The sequence below is a fragment of the Lucilia sericata genome, unplaced genomic scaffold, assembly GCF_015586225.1.
Source record: "Lucilia sericata isolate MDLA Ls3-8-SP2 unplaced genomic scaffold, ASM1558622v1 Contig002811F_arrow, whole genome shotgun sequence".
Classification (NCBI taxonomy): domain Eukaryota; kingdom Metazoa; phylum Arthropoda; class Insecta; order Diptera; family Calliphoridae; genus Lucilia; species Lucilia sericata.
The window spans coordinates 1,573-23,307 of NW_023996511.1; the positions used below are offsets into that span (position 1 = coordinate 1,573).

Sequence of the window (21,735 nt, forward strand, 5' to 3'; positions counted from 1 at the left end):
GACTATAGACTAGACTATAGACTAGACTATAGACTAGACTATAGACTACTAGACTAGACTATAGACTAGACTATAGACTAGACTATAGACTAGACTATAGACTAGACTATAGACTAGACTATAGACTAGACTATAGACTAGACTATAGACTAGACTATAGACTAGACTATAGACTAGACTATAGACTAGACTATAGACTAGACTATAGACTAGACTATAGACTAGACTATAGACTAGACTATAGACTAGACTATAGACTAGACTATAGACTAGACTATAGACTAGACTATAGACTAGACTATAGACTAGACTATAGACTAGACTATAGACTAGACTATAGACTAGACTATAGACTAGACTATAGACTAGACTATAGACTAGACTATAGACTAGACTATAGACTAGACTATAGACTAGACTATAGACTAGACTCTCAATTATAGACTATATTTTCGATTATAGACTATAGTTTTAATTGTTGATTACAGTCTCTACTATAAACTATAGATTCGATTATATTCTGTAGTCTCGATTATAGATTGTAGTCTCTATTATATACTTTTGTCTCAATTATATACTATAGTCTCGATTATAGCCTATGGTCCCAACTGTTGACCGGACTAAAGTCACTACTGTGGACTAAAGTCCTAATTATAGAGTGAACTATAATCTCGATTATGGACTAGGCAATAGTCTCAATTATAAGCTTGGATACAGTCGTGACAATGAACTATATTCTTGATTACTGACTATAGTCTCATCAATAAGCTTGACTTTAGACTTTGCTGTAGACTAGACTAAATATAGTCTCGACAGAACTGTAGTCAGGACTATAGACTAGACTTAAATATCGACTTTAAATTAGAGTTTAGTTTAGTATATATTAGACTGATGTTTCGACTGTTAACTGAACTATAATATCGGCTATAAATCGATAGTAGACTAGACTATAGTCTCTGTTATAGAATGTTCTATAGTCTAGACTATAGACGACTGGATAAACGTCTTGAATATATACTACATAGTAGTCCCCACTAAAAAACTCGACTATTGTCTTAGTTTTAGATTAGACTTCATACTCATGAAATCTATTCAAAATTTGTGATTTTGTCATGGCCCCTTCAACCGTTTTTGTTATTAAATAAAACACACAAGATTTACTGCTGTTTTGAAAAAATCAATTTTCAATTAGAAAAATAAATTTATTATTTTCAATTCATTTGTTTTAAATTTGTTTTCTTGTTGTAATTCCTAATTCTTTGTTTTTTTTTTTCTTTCATTATTTTATAAAACTATTTTACAGATTCTCTTAAATATTTAATTTTTTTTTTAAATAAAAAAAAAAACAATTTAATAATAATTTTGAATTTTGTAAAACCAAAAAATAAAAATAATTTTGTTACAGCAAAGCAAAATTTTTTTATGAAATTAAAATGAGTTGAGACAAACAAAAAAAAAAAAAAAATGAAAATTTAAAAGCGAAAGCAATATTTGTTGAAAATAAACTTAAAAACTAATAAATGCACTTGTTCCGGTACGTTAGAAAATAATTTCACACAAAAAATTCTTTTCAACAAGAAACTCAAAAGAAATATATATAAAATAATATTTAAACAATAATGAAATTAAGGAATAAAATCAAAAACAAAATTTACATACGAGTACAAATTATAGCCCCTGAGTTTAAAAACTAAATTTATAAAATGGTATATAAATATTTTGTTTGATTATAATGAATAATTCCAAAGTTATTAAGTGTTATTTAAAACAAAAAAAAATATTAAAATGAGAAGAATTTAAGATTATATTTACACTTAATAAAATAAATAAATATTTAAGGGATTTTCTGTAAACTAAATATAAAGGAGACACACAGACAGACAGTTGTTTTAGGGTTTTTTTGTCTTAGAAATTAAATATTAAGTTTGTAGTTTTTTTTGTGATTTTTTTTTTTAGATAAATGCAACTTTTTACTATACAAATTCGAGCTAGTAGTCACTCAAAGCCTTAATTTCCTTTACCCTATAAAATAATTTACAATTAAAGTTAAACTAAACTAAAGATTAACACAAAAAACAACTATCAACTGCTGTGAGAGGGGTGGTTTTAAGCACAAAAAAGTGTTGTTTTCAAATGGTCCTTCAAGCTATCGCTCTCTTGCTGGGGCGTTATTTTGCAGCAAGAGAGAGAGAGAGTGAGAGATACCTTTACGAAATAAACACTTTTTTGTGGGGAACTAATATTATAAACTTATTATATAAATCGAGCTATTTTAAAACTACTAATACACACAAGTTTAAATTAAAAAATTTTTAAAGGAGAGTTTTAACCTTTAAAAACACTTTAATCGATAACCACAGACCAGGGGTGATCAACTTTGCCGTATTGAATGTCAGTTAAAGTCTTACGAATCGTTTCGTGTACAGGTTTCTCTTGTTCCATGGTGGGGATGTAGAGATTTTGACCCAAATAGCTAATGCGATTAATGGGACTGACCACACAGGCGGTACCAGTGCCGAATAATTCAAGCAACTATAGGCAAAAAGAGAAAAAGAGTACAATTATTAGTAAGATTTCTTTCTTTTAAGATTGCTTAAACTTACTCTTCCTTGATTCAAAAGCTCGCAGAGTTGTGGCATGGTAAAGGTGGCTTCGGTTACTTTGAATTTACCCCATTGGCGGGCTAAGGTTAAAATGGAATCTCTGGTAATGCCAGGCAAAATTAAACCATTCAAAGGTGGTGTAATCAGTTCTTTTTCTGTAATGCCATAAAGAGAAATAACATTAAAGAGTGATCTTTTGAGAGAGAGAGAGAGAGAGAGTTAAAACTTACCTCCTTGATCATTAACGTAGAACATGAAAATGTTCATGGTACCAACTTCGGTCAATTGATGATCATCACCATATAACCATAAAACTTGTTGTAAACCCTTGGCGGCGGCTTCTTTTTGTACATTAATCGTGGGAGCATAATTTGAGCCCATTTTACGATTACCTACACCACCTGGCCAGGCTCTTGTGTAACTGGGATCGGCTAGCAGGGATACAGCACCGGTATCATCACTCTTAAAGTAACAACCGACGGGGGAGAGAATGCTGTACAATAAGGCGGAATCTGAGGAGGCAACACCCAAGGTGGGCTAAAATTGTAAAGGAAGAGAAATTTAAAATTAGAAAAACCTTTTAAGAACAAAAGAAGTTTAAAAATTTTAAAGAAATTGGGACCTTTTTAAAAAAGTAAACTTTTTGGTACTTTTTGCTAAGAGAAATGGTACTTTTTCTAGACTTTTTTAAAGTTAAGGAAAAAGTATCAAATGGAATTATTATTTTATAAGTACAGAGTACTTTATTCCCTTTTTAAGTAAGTACTTTTATTCCAAAATTACTTACAAGTCGGAAATTATTTGTGTACTTTTTTTTTAAAAAAAGGTACTTTTTGCTAAAATGTAACTTTTGCAAATTCTCTTCAGTGTTTTATTAACAAAGAAAATTTTTAATTAATATTTGAAGGTTTTAAGAAATTTTTTAGAAAATTTGAAATATTTGGTACTTTTTTAAAAAGTACTTTTTTATTAAAACTGTAGCAAATATTCAATATTACATTAGCTAGTAGTATAAATAATAATATTTATTTAAAAAAAAACCGTTAAGGAGCGTTTTTCTTTAAGTATAATGCGTTTTTTGAAAATTTTGGTACTTTTTTTAAAATTACGTACCTTTTGCTTAATTCTCTTAAATTAAAGAGTTTAGGGTAATAAAAATGCGGCATAATAGTGGCCCAACATTAGAAAATTACAATTAAAAAAGTACTTTTCGTTAAAAGTACTTTTCATTAAATAAAGTTTTTTTTTCAATAAAATTAAAGCTTTTTAATGAACATTTTTAAGTTTTCTTCAAAATTAAGTACTTTTTTCTAAATTTTCTTATAGGTAAATGTTTCTATTAGAAAAATACTTAAAAATTATATCGTTATATTAAGAAAGATTAATTAAAATTTCAAAGTACTTTTTGGAAAAAGTACTTTTTCTTAAAATTTGTAGCAAATAACCAATTTTTTGTTAAAATATTCTTCAAAATTAAGTAATTTTTCTAAATTTTCTTATATGAAAATGTTTTTATAAGAAAAATACTTAAAAATAATATCTTTATAATAAGAAAGATTCATTTCAAAGTACTTTTTGTAAAAAGTACTTTTTCTTAAAATTTAAAGCAAATCTCCAATTTTTTGGTAAAAAGTTAGGCAGGAATATACACTAAAGCTATTTTATAGCATTTTTAGTGTAAATAAAGTATTTTAGAAAAATTTGGTACTTTTTTTTTAAAATTAAGTACTTTTTGTTAAATTCTCTTAAACGAAAGAGTTTAAGTTAATAAAAATTCTTCAAAATAATGTCCCAGCATTAAAGAAATTAAAACAAAACCTCACTAAATATCTGGTTAAAAATTCAGAAAGTTTTAATTCCTAAAATACTTACATCAATACCAATCAGTGTGGGTCTAATGTATAAACTGGCAGCTTCTGTGTGTGGTACCCATTCGGAATCAATAGAAATCAGGCGGGATAAACACTTAATGAATTCTTCACCCTCGAATGTGGGTAAACCGGAACGTTTGGCAGCGACATTCATGCGATTCATGTTCATGTTGGGACGGAAAATACGAATTTTACCATCAACACCACGATAGGCTTTCATGCCCTCAAAAAGCTAAAAAAAAAACAAAGAAATAAATTTAATAAAATTAATTAATAATTAAATTAAATAATAGATTTATTAAAGGTAAAACAAACAAGGTGTAAATGCTATTATTTATTTGCAAGAGAAATCTATAAACAAATAAATCACAAACAACTGATAACAGCAGGCCCCTAACAACTGTTTGCTAAAAAAAAGGGGGCTTTGTTTTGCGAAATATTTTTTTTTGCAAATATTTAAACAAATAGCAACAATTTTATTATTAATTTTATTTTTGTTTACCGTTTTTTTTTTTCATATTCACGTGTTTCTTTCCTTGTAATTAAACTAAAGCGAGATTACGTCAATTGACTCGTAAGATGTTGAACTTTTTTTGAAAAAAAAACAAAAATATATTTTTTTCAAAATTGTTGTTGTTAAGAAATAAAGATTAAATAATTTGAAAATAAGTATATTTAAACGTGTCTGTGTGTGAATAACTGCTGATGTCTCCAAATGACCTTTGACTTTAATTAAGAAAGAAATTTTTGTTTTTAATTAAGAATAATAAAATACTAGATTTTGAATAAATTTCTAAACTTAAGGTTTTGACTTTTGAAAGCTATTTGGAACCTATTATATAATTTTAATGATTTCCAGATTTTTCTTAATTTCTCAGTTAAACGTTTAAAAATTCCCCTTATCGTTTATATACATTTTTTTATTCTAACCCCTCCCGGTTTCAACTTACCTCAACGGCATAGTGCAATACTTTGGCGGCGGGATGCATAACAAGATTTTCCAAGGGTGTAATTTGAGGCTTTTGCCAGCCACCCAAATTCTTGTGATAGTATATCTTCAACATATGATCTGTGAAGAGTTTACCAAAGCCCAAATCTTCATCACAATCGGGTTTAGGTTGCAATTGTTGGGGTGTAGCCAAACGTACCGACAATTGGCTGGCACTGAATTGTTGACCAACATCATCATCATGTGTAATGGGTTCAGGTACAGCATTTGATAATTGTGAAGTCATAGATTTGGTAATTTGAAAATCAGTTTCCAATTGTTGTTTTTGTAACTGTTGCTGCTCTTGGGCAGCCTTTAAGGATTGATTGCTGCATAATCGAATTGATTGTTCGATAAAACGTATCAAACGGTGTTGGTTGCGGAAAATATCCTGTTGAAAAAAAAAAAATCAGGGGAAAAAAGGGAAATATTAGTTTTGCTTTAAACATATTTATGCAATTGTGATTTACAAGTAATTTATGCCATAAACCTTCATTTGTTCCGTTTTAATTACTTTATTTTTTTTGCTTTCTTTTTATGAACTGCTATGTTTATTCTGTAAATTGTTTACCTTACCCCACTTACTAAGTTCAATGTACAAAATTTTACCAACATGGCAATTTTCTTTTACAAAGTCTGATGAAATTCTACAAAAATTGTATATTAGTGTTTGAGAAATGTTCGAATTATTCGTTTGTTATTAATCGATTAAACATATCCTATTACTATTAACATTTAATAGATTACAACTAATGTTTACTTTGACATTTACATAATGTAAATTTTAATCTTTAAAGTAATTTTGTTTTAGATTAATTTACTAAGAGAATTGTTGATTAATTACTTGATACTAAGTAAATTTCTAAATTGTTTACATTGTAGTTGTTTACATAAACTGTTGAAATTTTTTAAATATTTTTGCAATAAACTCAATTTTTACATTGTTTACATGGTGTAAACTAATTGTTGACATTATATAAACAAACTTAAATTATAACTAATTAAGATTTCTTACTTCAAAAAGCTTTAACTGGCCTTTAATTCAATTTATTACATTGTTTACCCACTAGTAAATTAATATTTACCTAATGTAAAGAATTCCAAAAATTGAGTTTTAAGCATCAAAAGCCATTTTACATTAAATATTTTACAAAATATAAAAAAATAAATGTTTTACATTGTTGACATAATGTAAAAAATGTCAAAAATGTTATATTATCGAAAACTACCACTTTATCTGTTTATTTTTAAATAAAACAAATTTTTTTACATTGTTTACCTAAATTTTACATTTTTGACATAAAGTAAAATATTCAAAAAATCTTTTTAAAGTTTAATTAAAATTTTCTTTTAATGTTTAATTTGACCTAGAATAAGTATTTTTTACATTGTTGACATGTTGTAAAATATGTCAAAAATCTTGTTTTTGGTAGAATAACCATGTAATTTGTTTACAGTTAAGTAAAATTAAGATTTAAGCATTATTTACCCAAATTTTACATTGTTGACATAATGCCAAAAATTGCAAAATTTTAAGAGAAATTATTAAAATTTTCTTTTAATGTTAAATTTGTCTTAAAAGGTAAAAAATTAAATTTTTTTACATTGTTGACATGGTGTAAAATATGTCTAAAATGTTGTATTAGACAAAAAAAACCTTGTTATTTGTTTACTGTTAAGTTTAATGAAGATTTTTACATTGTTTACATATTTTATACATTGTTTACATAGTGTAAACAATTGATAAAAATCCATTAAAATTACATTTAAGCACTTTTTGAAGTTAAATTGAAGTAGTAGATAAAAAATTTTATTGTTTACATTGTTGACATGATGTAAAATATGTCAAAAATGAGATACTTTAAGAAAAAACTATAAAAGTTGTGTAATGTTAAATAAAATTATGAATTTTGAATTTAAAATTTCTGTAAATAAGGTAAAATAATTGTTGACATAATGTAAACAATAACTAATATAAAGAAAATAAGCTTCTTTATCCTAAAATTAAAAGTTTACCTCAAGTAAACTATTTGTAAATTAGTTTTTTACTCACTAACTCGTGACGTAAACAATGAAATATGGTTTTTTATAATATTTGGAACAATTGGCGAGATAATTTTAATTGTCCTGATAAACTGGTATTAAATTAAATGATTTTTCATTTTACAAACAGAAAACTACTTTAATTTACTCACGTATTCTGAAAAAAAAAACATATAACACGTAAATGTCAACAGGTTATCATTTGTTGACATTAAAGAATATTTTTAATATATTAAACATCTGATGAAAGTTTTTGAAAATTATTAATCATTACAATTAAATATTATTGAAAAAAAAATTGTCAATGCAAACAAAGTTGTAACATAGAAAATTGATAATGAAGTACAAATTTAAAGTGCATTGTACGTTTTTTTAATTCCTTTACTTTTTTTGTGAGAAATAAAGAACTTTAATTGGCAACGTAATAACATAAATACATAATGAATAAATTACTTTTCTTTTTTATAAAAAAAAGCTAGAGTAAAGTTCGTTAATTATGTGTTAAGGCGGGATTTGAATGTGTTTTACGCCAACGTTTACTTTTATCAAAGAAAATTTAAAAAAAAAATGCAAATATTTTGCAATTTTTTCTTTTTCATATTAAAGAATTTTTTTGAATTTGGTTTTTAGTTAAATAGTTTTTTTTATTTCTTTGTTGGATAATAATTATTTACATAATTTACCTGGTGTAAAATGATATTGTAAAACAAATTGATTAGAAATACTAGAATTTTCCTTAAAATTGAACTAAGGTTAAAGTTTTTTTGTATAAATTAACAGAAATAATAATTTTTACAAAAATTTTCTAGAACTATTTACATATTTTACCTTAAGTAGACAATTAAAAAAAATCAATTAAATGCAAAGAACATTAATTTTAAGGTTAAATTGAATATATTTTCATTTTTATACATTAGGTTTACATTAGGTAATCTTAAGCAAAAATGTCATATTTTAAGAAAAATATTAAAATAAAATAATTTTTTTTAACAAAAACAAAATTTTTTACATATTTTACATTATGTAAAATAATTGAAAAAATCTATTAATTACTAAGAAGACTATTTTTTTACGTTGAAATGTATAAATTTTCAATATTTTACATTGTTTACATTAGGTAAACTGAGATAAAAATTTAATATTTTATGAAAACTAATAAAATGTTTTAATTTTTGAGCAAAATTAAGAATTTTTACATATTTTACATTAGGTAAAATAATTTTTGACATTATGTAAACAATTGAAAATATTTATGAAAATGAAAGAAAACTTGATTTTTGTTATAAAATTAACAAAATTTATATTTTTTACATAGATGACATTAGGTAAAATTAGTAAAATATGAATAAAATCTTTTGGTTTTTCTGATTTTGTTAACAAATCATGTTAAATAATTATTGACATCATGTAAACAATTGAAGAAACGTATAAAAAGTAAAGATATCTAAGTTTTTGGGCTGATCATATACAAATTTTTAATATTTTATATTGTTTACATAAGGTAAAATAAGTAAACAAATGACTCAATATAAGAAAAATATCAATTAATTGTAAATTTAAGTTTTCCATAAAAAAATTTAGTAAAAAATTTAAAAATTTACATTCTTGACATTGTTGACATTAGGTAAAATATGTAAAAAATTTTACATTAAAACAAAAATATACTAAATTCAAAATGTTAGCAAAAGTATGAATTGTAGAAATATGTAAACAAATGTGTAAACAAATTAAACAATAATATAAGGAATGACATTATAGTCATGTAAACAATGTAAAGAATTATAGAAATGATGTATAAATAAGTTTAAATGATTTTATTTGATTTAATTTGATTTAATTAAGTTAATGAAGAGTTTTTCCTTTATTTTATGATTAAAACCTCCAGCCACGGCAGACAGCTTGACTTTATACTTAAACAACTGTAGTAAATTTTTTAAATTAATTATCATAATCTTATCTTGCAAAAATGAATAATAGTAAACAAACAATTAAGATATTTTAACAGTTAATATAAAGTACTTGAAAAATTCATTCATAAAAACAAAGTTATTGCTCTTTAAATAAGGTAGAAAGAGGAAAATACAAATAATATGCCCTGCAGTTCTTAAACAGGCTATGTATACCTTCAAGCCCACAAATTGTTAGTTGACTTCTCAACAATTTAATATTTTTTATATATTTTGAACAATAAAATCCAAAATAGATCAATGGTTTAGTCATCTTTAATAAGTTAATTTTAGAGTAAAATGTCACTTTAGTATACCCAAGTAATCTAGAGAGTAAACAGTTGAAACTTTTTTTGATGTTTAATAGTAGTAGTAAACAAATTTTAAACAAAAATAATATATTTCCTAAATTTTTTTTATAGGTAATTAAGGATTAGTAATGTAACTAGAATTGCCGGTAGAGTTTTAGAAACTTGGGGACCCCGAACTATTGGGTTATCTTTTTGTATTAGAGGCAAATATTTCTACTAAATAAAAACAAAATGTGCAAGAGAATAAAAGACAAAACAGACAAAAACTAGTTTATAGAATCAACTACAAAAACTGCATGTTGTACAATTTAAAAAGTGCAATGTACGCGCATATTCTAAGACAAAAAAAAACAACCCCTTTTGGGTCTTTGAAAATTTTTACAAACCTTCATTGAAAGTATTATAGAAATGTGGTGGTTTACTTTTTTCAAATATATTTTCTTACTTTCTTTTCGTTTATAATTCCCATTTTGTTTATGTTAAATATAGTATGTATAGTTAAGTATTGACCTGGTAAAGTTAGCTTTGCGCAGAGGCGATATCGTAACCAATGAAGTTCTACTGAGGTGCGATTATTGCTAGTTGAAAACTTTAACCAATACCCCGCCATGGGGACGTGAAATACCGTCCACTACGGCAATTTTTGCAAGCCCGAGAGGGCAAATTAATAATCAATATCAAACAGTAAATATATCAAATATTTTTAAAAAAATTTTCTTGGGCTTTTAAAAAAATTTTAAATTTTATTATTGCTTATTGGAATTTTTTTTAAAATGTTATTGAAAAATATTCCACTTTATTTTTTAAATAAACATGTTGTTTGTTTGCATAATTTCTAAATTGCACTAGTTTTAGTTTTTTTTTTCTATGAATTAAATCAAAGTTTATGCACATAAATTATTATAAAAAAAATATTAGATTAAACCAAATTATTAATATGCCTTACAATTACAATGCTTAATTAGTTATTATTTAATGCAAAAATAAGGGCACGTTTTGTTTTCATTTTAAAGAAAATGTTAATTTTATAAAAAAACACACCCTAAATTGCAGCGGAAATACAAAAAGAAGGGATTAATATTCTATAATTATTCAATACTTGTGGATTAAAATTATTGAAAAACACATTATTATGAAATTAATAATTTTTGCTTGGCAACTCAGGTTGTATGTCTGGAACAACATATTGCTTATTACAATAAATGTCACACAATTAGATCGTGTGATTCTTTTTTAATAAAATATTCCATTTTTTCTCATTAGGGACATTTTTTAAAAGATTTTCTTCATTTAAAGCGTTAGCAACAAGTTGCGAAGGTATTAATGAGCAATATGTTGCTTATTACAAAAACGATGGTGACTTTTTAAATAAAATCTATACATTTTTATTACTTATAAACAAAATTTAGTTAATTTTATTAATATTTTCTAAAAATTTGCTTTATTAAAGTCTTAGCAACATGTTGACAAGAGGATGAAATGTTGCCTCACAAATATTTGTACTATATAATACTTAAGTGGCTCTTTAGGAAATGTTTTACTTAAAAAATTATTGTATTTGATTTATAGTTTTAAAAAACTATGAATTTCTTTTAAATTTATTAACTTCAAAGTAACAGCAACATGTTGCTAAGCAATGGAAATGTTTACAGAACAATATTTCTAAGTTTAAACTTAAAAAATAGAATAATTTTTACATTTTTGCCTAAAGTTTGTTAATTTGGAAATGCACTTTCTATTAATTATTACTTTTAACTATTTATCAACATGTTGCTAAGCAAATGAAAACTATACAACTTTATTTCCAAGATTCAACAACATAAATGTGTCCATATGCAAATTTTAAAAATTTTTTATGTAAAATTGTTACAGTTAAATAAAAACTTTAATAAATATTTATTATTTTTAAATTATATCTACTTTAAAGCAATAGCAACATGTTGCTAAGCTATTTAAAAGTTTAAACAGCAATATTTCCCTGATTAAACTGCACACATGGTTGCATTAAGACATTTTAAAGGTTTTTTTTATTGACAATTTTTTAAATTAGTAAAAAGATTGTCTTAAACATTGCTTATTTTTAAAATTGTAATCATAGCAACATGTTGCAAATCAACTTAATTATTTACACACACAATATTTGCATGTTTTAACTACATAAAAGTTTTTTTATAAGGAATCTTGTCAAGTTTTCTTTTAAATATTTTGGAATTTGATTGAAAAAGTCATCTTTGAATCAATAGCAACATGTTGTTAAACAAATTAAATGTTAATACAACATTACTATGAGATTTAAACTGCTTAAATGGTCACTTTCAAAAGTTTTTCTTTAAAATTGTTTAATTTGTATAAAAATTCTATTGCATTTTAATTATTTTTAAAAATATGTCATCATTAAATCAATAACAACATGTTGCTCAACAAATTAAGTGTTTAAACTTTAAAGGTATTTCGATTTAAGTATAAACTATAAAACTGTTCTGTAAGGAATATTTTTCTTCAACATTTTAGCTTGGCAATAAATTCCCTATGAAGTGCCTAATATTTATGATTTATTAACAAAACAGCAACATGTTGCTAATGAAATTAAATTTTTAAACAACATTATTACTAATTTTAAACAGTTTTTTTTATATTTTTTTTTAACCTTTTTCATATTTTTAACTTAAGTTATATTAAAACTTGATAAATTTCTTAACTGTGTTAACATTAAAACATTAGCAACATGTATATAAGGAAATTAATTGTTTATTGAATAATAGTTTGTGTCTAGAATACTTAAGCAGTTTCTTTTAAAGATATTTTTGCTTTCAAAAAAAGTTAAATTGAAATTAAAATTCTATTAAACAATTATTATTTTCTTAATTAAGTCATAAAATAAACATTAGGAACATGTTGTTAAACAAATAAAATGTTTACTCAGCAACAGATCAAAAACAGAAATGCTTCAAAAAGTTAAAAAAAAGCTTTAAGAAACCCGAAAAAAAGTATAATTGAATAATAAAACTTTTTGGCAAATTCAACGAACTTGAAATTTTATAAAATTTGCCTTTATTTACTTTTGCTTTTTTTTTAGCAAATTTCTTAAAACGTTTTTCTTTTGTTTATTTCTCTTCTTCTTAGATTTCTATTGTTTAAATTAAACAAATACCGGTTTTTTTCTTTAAATTTAAATTAACATAAATTTTGTTTATAAAATAAACATATTTATTACTTTTTTCAGCTAAATGTTAAATACTCGAAAATTGCAGACCTTGTTGAAAAGTTTTTTTGCCTAACAACCGTTTCAAATTTAAACTATTGACTACGAATTTGTATTTAAATTCGTTTTTGCGCAAAATGAGGTTCGGTTTTTATTAAGCATTTAATTAACTTTCTCACATTTTAAAATTTTATTTTTTTTCAAAATATTTTCAAAAAAGTTAAAGTTCATTAGCTTTTCACCTTTTAGGTAATATAATTTTTTTCACTAGTTGAGTTATTTAATATGAACAAATATTTAAAGAATTTTAAAAATTATTTAAAAAACAATTTTTATAAAATATTTATAATTTATTTTTTATTTAAAGCAGATGACAACAAAAGTAGATTTTTGCAAAATTTTTTTGCAGATAAGAAGTTGGGGGTTGATTTTTAAGAAACAAAAAAAATTTGTTGACGTCAATACTTTTTTGCTAAAAATAAACAAATTTTATTGTTTTTTATGGAAAAATTGAGTATTTTCTTTGTTTTCTTTTTAAGAAAAATCATGGGATTCTTTTGTTTTTCACTTTTTATTTGATATATTAGGCGTTTTTCTAATATTTGACACAACATCAAGGGGTCTTAGGCGAAATGGAATGAGAATGCTTTATTAACTTTTAATTCGATTTTTATGAGTTTTTTTTAATTTTAGGAAAATTTATGAAATTTGTAATCGAGGGACTTCAGAAAATGTTAATGTTTTGTAAACAAAATCTCTTTAAATTTAGCAAAGATTAAAAATGTTCATTGTCTGCTAAGTTTTTCTAAACATTTGCTTTTTCTCTTAGCAACAAGTTGTCAAGAAAATGAAATGTTTTTGAATATATTTTCCTTAAAAAAATATTGTATTTAAACTAAAGTTTTATTAAATGTGATTTTTTTTAATTAAACAATTTTAAAGCTACAGCAACATGTTGTTAAGCAATTCTAATGTTTACACAACAATATAAACATGTTTCTAAGCAAAGGAAATGTTTTCAAGACATTATTTCTAAGATTTAACGATATAAATGCTTCCCCATAAGGAAATTTAAAGAGTTTTTTTTAACGAACTTATTGTATTTCAATTAAAATTTTATTATTTTTAAAACTTTACAGCAATAGCAACATGTTGCTTAACAATTGCAAAGTTTAAATAACAATATTTCTATGATAAAACTACACTAATGGTGCCATAAGGAAATTTTCTTTAAATTTGTGGAATTATAATATTTTTTTATATTAAATATTCATTATTTTAATTGAGAGCAACATGTTGCTAAACATATTAATGTTTACATTATTTATTATTTCTCAATTTTAACTATAATAGAGTTCTAAAGGGGTTTCTTTTTTGGAAAAACGGCGGTTTTAGGTAGAATTATAATAAATTTTTATATTAAATATTCATTATTTCCATTAAGAGCAACATGTTGCTAAACATATTAAGTGTTTACATTATGTTAATTATCATTTAAACTATACAAGTTTTGTAAAGGGGTATCGTTTTTGAAAAAACGCCGTTTTTTGGTAGAAATATAATTCTAAAATAAAATATTTATTATTTGACTTAATAATTCCTGTTCAATCCTCGAGTACATTCCAAATAGGATTGAATTGATCTCTATATGTGAAAAATTCATTAGATAACGATTTTGTGATAGTGAGAAAGTTGTTTAAAAATCTATATTAAGGTTTAAACCTAAAAATTTGATTAATTTTTAACAATTTCTTTAAAATTTCAAAGTCTCAATATTTTGCCGCCAAAATATTTGTTATAATTAAGGTGTTCAAATATTTTTGTTTACAAAATGTTTCTAAATTGTCTGATGTTAAAAATAATAATATTTTTGATTTTAAATTTAATAAAATTTTAATATTTTGTTGTAAAATTTATTATCAACAATATGTTTATCACAATTTGGCGCCAGAATTTAGGCGGACAAACGATTTTGTTTACAAAAAGTTTAAAAACTTTTTTTCAAGTTGTAAACAACATATTTTGAAAATCGAAATGTTTTTGAAATAAAGAATTTTATAAAATTTTCTTTTAGAAAAAGATTTTAAAATCAATTTAGCAAGAAAATTTTAATAAAAATTCAATTTTGATATAATTTTTTTTTAAATCTATTACAAATCTTTAAAATTCATTCGATTTTGTTATGATTTTTTTTCACTTTATTTAAAATTAAAGAAAATTTTTGTTTAATTTGTCTTTAATTTTAGACAAAATGTAGTAAATTATTAATAATTTTTTTAAAATATTTTGTTTTTTATCCTAATCCTTTTTATCCTAATTTTTTCAATGAAAAGTTAAAATTTGTTTCAAAAAAACTTTTCTTTTAATAAATTTATTTGAAATCTATTTCAAAATTTCCTTATTTAAAAGCAATTTTATCATTTTTAAAAATTTATTAAAGTAAAAAAGTTTTCTGCTTTAATATTTTCTTTATTAAACCCCTTTTTAATTAATTTATTTACTCCTGCTATTGAAATCTTGTTTGTCCTAACATTATGGCATAAATTTCCGGTTTAATTTTTCTTTTAAAACCTAGAATTTTTTAAACCTTACCTTAGCATTAATAGCCATTTTGGTAGTCATGTTTACTATTTCAAAAAAATAATAATTTCACTAGTAATTAATTAAAAAAAACTTGAAACTTTTGCTTCTTCTAGAACTTTCTCACACACTTCAATTTTGGACTCAAAATGTGTGTTTTTTTACTACAGCACTTTTTTGAACTTAAATCCACTGGTTTTTTTTTTAATAAAACTTAACCGCACCAATGAAATAATAAATGTTTTTTCCTATATATACAAAAAAATATATATATTTTTTTGTAATTCTGCACAGTTTCTTTTAATTTCTTCTTCTTCTGCTTTAAATGCTATTTTTTATGAGATTTTTTTGACTTCTTTTTTATGTATTACTTATACTGAAAAAAACACTTCGTATTTAAGAGATTTCTTTATATATTTTCTATAATTTTTTCTGATTCTTTTTAAATATAAGAATTTAATACGTCTTAACAGCTCCAAGTTACGGCAATAACTGAATTATTTGACTGCATGCGGCCTCTATCTATAGGTTTTTGGGCTCGCAGAAAGTGTCTTTACACTCGCCCCTACACACACACACTCTTAAACATTTAAAGAAATAAACAACAACAAATGTTAATAGCAGTAAACAACGAGAGCCACACGAATGTACGACTAAGCATAAGATGCTCGTGCGATCTTCGTCATCAATTGGCAAAGCATAGTTGCGGGAGTGTAAGTAAAGTGAGGAGTATCTATGTGACACAATATGTGAGTGAATTCGAATATCTGTGAGTTTGTTTAACCGCATGTTGAAAATAGTAAATATTCTCCCTTTAGAATTGTTGTTGTTTTTAGTACATTTTTCTGGTACATTTTCTAAACAAATTCTCTCTACAATTTATGCTTTTTTTAAAGACTTGCTGCTAAGAGTGTTAATTTTTTTATATAAATTTCTTTATTTATTCATTTTAGCAAATTTATTTGTTGCTAAAAATCTTTTTTTTTTCTATTAATTTATTATTTTATTTAGCAACAACAACCAAACAATTTATGTTTTATGTACTACTGGTCTTAAGTATTAGTGTATATATTGAGGTTTTACGAGGGGGACATCGGTAATGTCGGTGGCTTATTTTGCGTTGTCTATCTCCAGACAGCTTGTCAAGTGTGTGTTTTTGTTATTAATTTAGTTTAAATCTTATTGTTGCCTACGATCCTCTTTATTTACTCTTGGTTGCGTCTGCCTCCTCTTTTAGACAATTCTGTAAAAAAAAAAACAATTTTAAAGAGCTTTAGTACTAAATTTGTTGTTTTCCGGGTGTTCTAAATAAAATATACTAATTCCTTATTCTTTACTATTAAGTGTTAGTAAACAAATTTATTTAAACGACTTTTTATAAATTTTTCTATTTTTTATTAATTTAAAAAAATTTTAAAAATTATAAAAAAAAATTAAATATTATTGTTGGCATGTGCATTTATTTGTTTATCAATTAATTTAGAAAACAGAAAAAAATAAATAACAAAAAATTATTTTTATAAAAAAATAACATTAAACAAAGAGCTGTTGGTAAAGAGTCAGAGCGGGGTTTTAATAAGTGTTCTAAAAATTTAGAACAGCTAGGTTTTTTGAGTTTGTTTTAAAAACAAAACAGCATTTTGTTTTTAAATTTATTTCCCAGTTAAATGATGAAATTTTATAAATTTATTAAATGCGCGTATGCTTTTTTGTACTTCAACTGTCTGAAAATAAAAAAAAAATATTGAAAAAATATAAACAATACGCAGCATAGATGGAAAAAGTTTGTCACAAGTTGATGGAAAAAATGTGCGGAATACAAAATTTTTTTTATAAAACATAAAAAAATTTATAGAAATTTTTTAACAAAATAAACTATTTACATCGAAAAATGTTTTAAAATATTAAAATACCTTAAATATTTTAAAAAAATTATAAATGTTGTTTTTTTTTTGTTGTGAAAATTGTTGAAAATCAAAACAAAATCATGAGTTTTTAATCAAAAACCGTTAAAAAAACACTATAGAAAAGTAATTTTAAAAATTTTCTTTAAAAAATATTCAATCCGGTAAAATTTTTTGAAATTTTTCTGTTCTAAATGAACTAGTTCAAGAACGAATATAAACAGATGTTATGCTTTTCTAAAGATTAGGTTTTCGAGATATCGTGTCCTAAATTGGGTCAAATTTTATGATAACGTCTCAAATATGGCAAATAATTTAATCAAAATTCGCTAAAAAATGAACTATGTATGTAGTTCCAAAACTGTTCTAAATTAGATGTATATGTTCTCTGTGGCATAGGGTAGGTTAGTGGTTAGTGTTCTAGTCTGGTAGACCGGAGGTAGAGGGTTCAATGCACACCTGAGGCACTGGTTATGATGCGCACAACAGGCCCGATAGAGGACTATATGTTCTCTAAAAATTCCCTAGAACTAATTACAAGAGTGACAAATTCGAACAAATATTGATTTAAGAACTGGGTTAGGATTACTCCTTCCATAGAACCAGTTTCGAAGGTGACAATTTAGAACAAAAATCAAAGTTTCTAATGCCAAAATAGAACGAGTATAGGCATTAATCCACAGAGATCTTTTTTAATCATAGAGTGAGCTAGAATCGACTCATCATGGTCCAAGTCTGAATTGCAAAGAACACTCAGGTTGATATTTTTGTTCATGACAATCATTCAAATTATATATCTGAATGTATCTCTGTGGTACATGTACTCATGAAAGTTTACTCTACTGCATTTCACGCCAGGGCGAGATTTCAGTAACAGCAACTAGAGATATATTTTGTAGTCCAATATACGTCACTATTTATCAGGATTCCAGTTTCATGCCATAATAATGAAATCACAGAATGACAGACAACTATCTGTGCTAATCGAACCTAACAATATCTCCACACGAAGTTCACTGATCATCGAATTCCATTCCCCTTGCTTTCTTTTCAAAAGAAACTCATGTTTGTTTACTGTTCGATTGGAAGTTTTAGACCCACCAATGGGGGTATATTATTTTTCTCATTCCGTTTGAATACATCGCAATATTGGTCATAGACCCATAAAAGTATATATCAGGGTCCTTATTAAATTCTACGAAGATCTAGCCATGTCCGTCCGTCTGTCTGTTAAAAATACGATAGAGTCCGAACGGAAAGAGCTAGAGGGTTAACATTTTACGCATAGTCAAGGTAAGTTTGGTATTGCAAATGCGCAATATCGGTACACGTTTTCGCATAGCCCCTAGAAAAACAGCTTTAACAGTCATAACTATAAAAATACAAGTATATATGGATGATCGGTCTATAATTGATCCTACCCCCTATAATATGAGTTTAGCGATGAAAATCCTTATAGTTTCTTACGAGCCAAAATCTCTCTACTGAATTTTATGACGATCAGTTCATAATTTACCCAACCCTCTACATAAGGGCCCCTTAAGAAAAGTACAATAACGTTCATTGCTTACAGTAATGAAATTCGATTTAAGGAAAATTTAAAGGGACGTAAATCTTCCTACCGAATTTCATGCAGAATGAGTCGGTAACTCAAAATTTGTTAAAACAATTTCAAGACGCAACTTAAATAAGTTTTAAAACTATGTATGTCTATAACTGATAATAACTTATCAATTTTATGCCAGACAGTCTAAACAATGTCACCATATGGTGGAAAAACATTGTAAGATTTTAATCAAAATATAAATCGAAAATTTCATATTTAAAATGTTGCTTATAATCCAAATTAAACCGGATTTAAATTGAAAATTACAAATAGTTAGTCAGAAATAAATGTATGTATCTTTGAATGCAATACAGAATAGTAATATGGTTTTTAAGCGCCAATTGTCTGGCTGATAATTGCATTCGATACCTAATTACCGAGCAAACAACATAAAGATTATTCGGCACTATCAGAACACGATCAGGCATAGGTTTTTTTTTTTTCATTTTTAAGGTCTTAGATACAGATCATTTAGTGTTTAAGCAATGTAGATTTTTCTGATCTTATCTTGACTTAGATAGTTGAGTGCAAAATGTTTATAGATCAGTGATATTTCTGACAGAATATTTATTTCATTTTATATTCGACCTTTAGGAACGCTATCACAATCTTCTCTGTTGAGTTCTCCATAAGTCTGTTGACTAGTTTATTGACTATTCTATGGACTAATCTATTGACTAGTATATTAACTAGTCTATGTACTTGACTATTAAATACTATGCGGACTAGTATATTGATTAGTCTATTGGATAATTGATGGGCTAGTTTATTGAATGGTCTATCGACTAGCCTATTAACTAGTCTGTGGACTAGTCTATGGACTAGCCAATAAACGAATCTATAGACTAGTCAATAGACTAGTCTATATACTATCCAACAGATTAGTTCATATACCAGTCAATAAACTATGTACTAGTCTATTGACTAGTGAATGAACTATTTAGTCTATGGTCTAGTTTCTGGACTATTGTACGGAATTTGTAGTCTATGGACTAGTCTATTGACAATGGACTAGTCTTTTTAATACCGAATGGACTATATAGTCAATTGGGTAATATGTGGACTAGTCTCTTTGATATCCACTATCAAAACATATGGTGAATATATAGATTTTTTTTATATCGTTTGTAACTCATCGAACTAATAGTCGTAGACCTACAAAAGTATATCTATTCAAGGGTCCTTATTCGATTCTAATATGTTCTTGCTATGGTCTGTTGAAAACCCGATAAGGCCTAGAGAGAAAATGATTTTACCATTAAGATACAAGTATGAAATGAAGTTTGACATAAACAAGTTTTAGAGGAACCCAAACCTCTTTAGGAAATTCCTGAGTAGCGATGTATTTGAGCTCCAATATAAGGCCTCCAGTAAAATGATAAAATTTGTATTGAAGAAGTTCTATATGAACCCAAATATTCCTGTCAAACCTTAAAAGAATTAGTCCATAAACGACCCCTATATCCCATATATAACATTCTTACATAAAGTCACCTTATTGTCAGCAAAGCCGTTTGTAAATCAAAGTAATAAGACAAACATTAACCCCCTTATTCATAAACAACATTTTATTTTATTAAAGGTTTATAAAACAAAATTTCCATAGGAAATTTGATTTATAAATCGTTTATAAAATAAAATTGTGTTTATGAATAAGGGGGTATATCTATAACACTCTTATTATAAATATATTACAAATATTATCCATAGTTATAATTATATGTATATATACATTTTTAATCAGAGTCACAAGTGATCTATATAGCTTAGATCCAAAACTCCACAATTGTTTACTATTTCGCTGAGTTGCACACACGTCTTCATACGGAAATAATTCTGCATTTAATACATAAAAGATTCAGCCATAATTAGACCTAAAATAAATTCACACTTTATCCCATGACTCTTTAGTCTGAAAGCACGCGCCCCTTTTACGAACGAAACCTTTTTAAATGATTTGCAATTTTTATTGAAATCTATTTAACAAACCTTTGCCAAAAGCATTGATAAAAAAAAATAATTAACAAAAATTAATGCATATTTGCGAATTTGCTAAACAAAATTTAAATGAACCAATTATTGATAATCTGGTGTTTATTTTATAATTTTTTTATATAATAAAATAAGAAATATTTAATTAATTTGCATGTTTAAGCATTTAGTAGTTTATACTAAACCGACTTAAAGCTGATGAAATTTAAAGCAGAAATTTAGAAGAATTATTTTTAATTTTTAATTCATTAATTATGGGGTTTTTGTTATCAATATTATTGAAAAAATGGTAATCAATTAAATAATACATTCATACATACATATACATATAAATAGTATTTTATTAAAAAAAAAAAAAAAACACAAATAATATAAATATTTTTATAATTATGAGAATTGTGTGAAATTTTTATGAATTTCTTCATCAGCATGTGATACATTTTTATTAATTGCGTATTTGTTAAAGACTTTTTTTTTAGAAAATCACTTTGTTTCCCAAAAAAGTACCAAAATATGTTGAATATTATCTCTAGTTTTTCTGTCACATTTTGTCATACGAAAAAAAAAATCCAATAAAACATTCCAAAAATATTTGATGGGATTTTATTTTTATTTTCAATGCCACCGAACGTGTGTGTTTTGTTTATTTTTGTAAATTTTATTCTGATGCAACACGTGTGGAAAGTACA

At 25.2% G+C, this 21,735-nt stretch overlaps 1 protein-coding gene and 1 non-coding gene across 3 annotated transcripts; one reads left to right on the forward strand and one right to left on the reverse strand.

Annotated features, from left to right (window-relative positions):
- Positions 1-1,931: 1,931 nt before the first annotated feature.
- On the reverse strand, positions 1,932-16,055 carry LOC119614353 (branched-chain-amino-acid aminotransferase, cytosolic). Of its 2 annotated transcripts, XM_037970491.1 has the most exons (7): positions 16,008-16,026; positions 15,557-15,920; positions 5,425-5,853; positions 4,476-4,706; positions 2,834-3,140; positions 2,604-2,758; positions 1,932-2,532 (listed from the first exon to the last, which is right to left on the reverse strand). In XM_037970491.1, exons 2-7 carry the CDS (start codon positions 15,584-15,586, stop codon positions 2,344-2,346), a joined length of 1,341 nt encoding a protein of 446 aa, XP_037826419.1. In that variant the 5' UTR covers positions 15,587-15,920; positions 16,008-16,026; the 3' UTR covers positions 1,932-2,343. The 2 variants fall into 2 exon arrangements, with proteins under 2 accessions (XP_037826419.1, XP_037826418.1); XM_037970490.1 differs by having other exon boundaries at positions 15,557-16,055.
- LOC119614354 lies at positions 10,284-10,423 on the forward strand. Its single transcript, XR_005232321.1, has one exon. It is a non-coding gene; the product is annotated as a U4 spliceosomal RNA (small nuclear RNA).
- Positions 16,056-21,735: the final 5,680 nt, after the last annotated feature.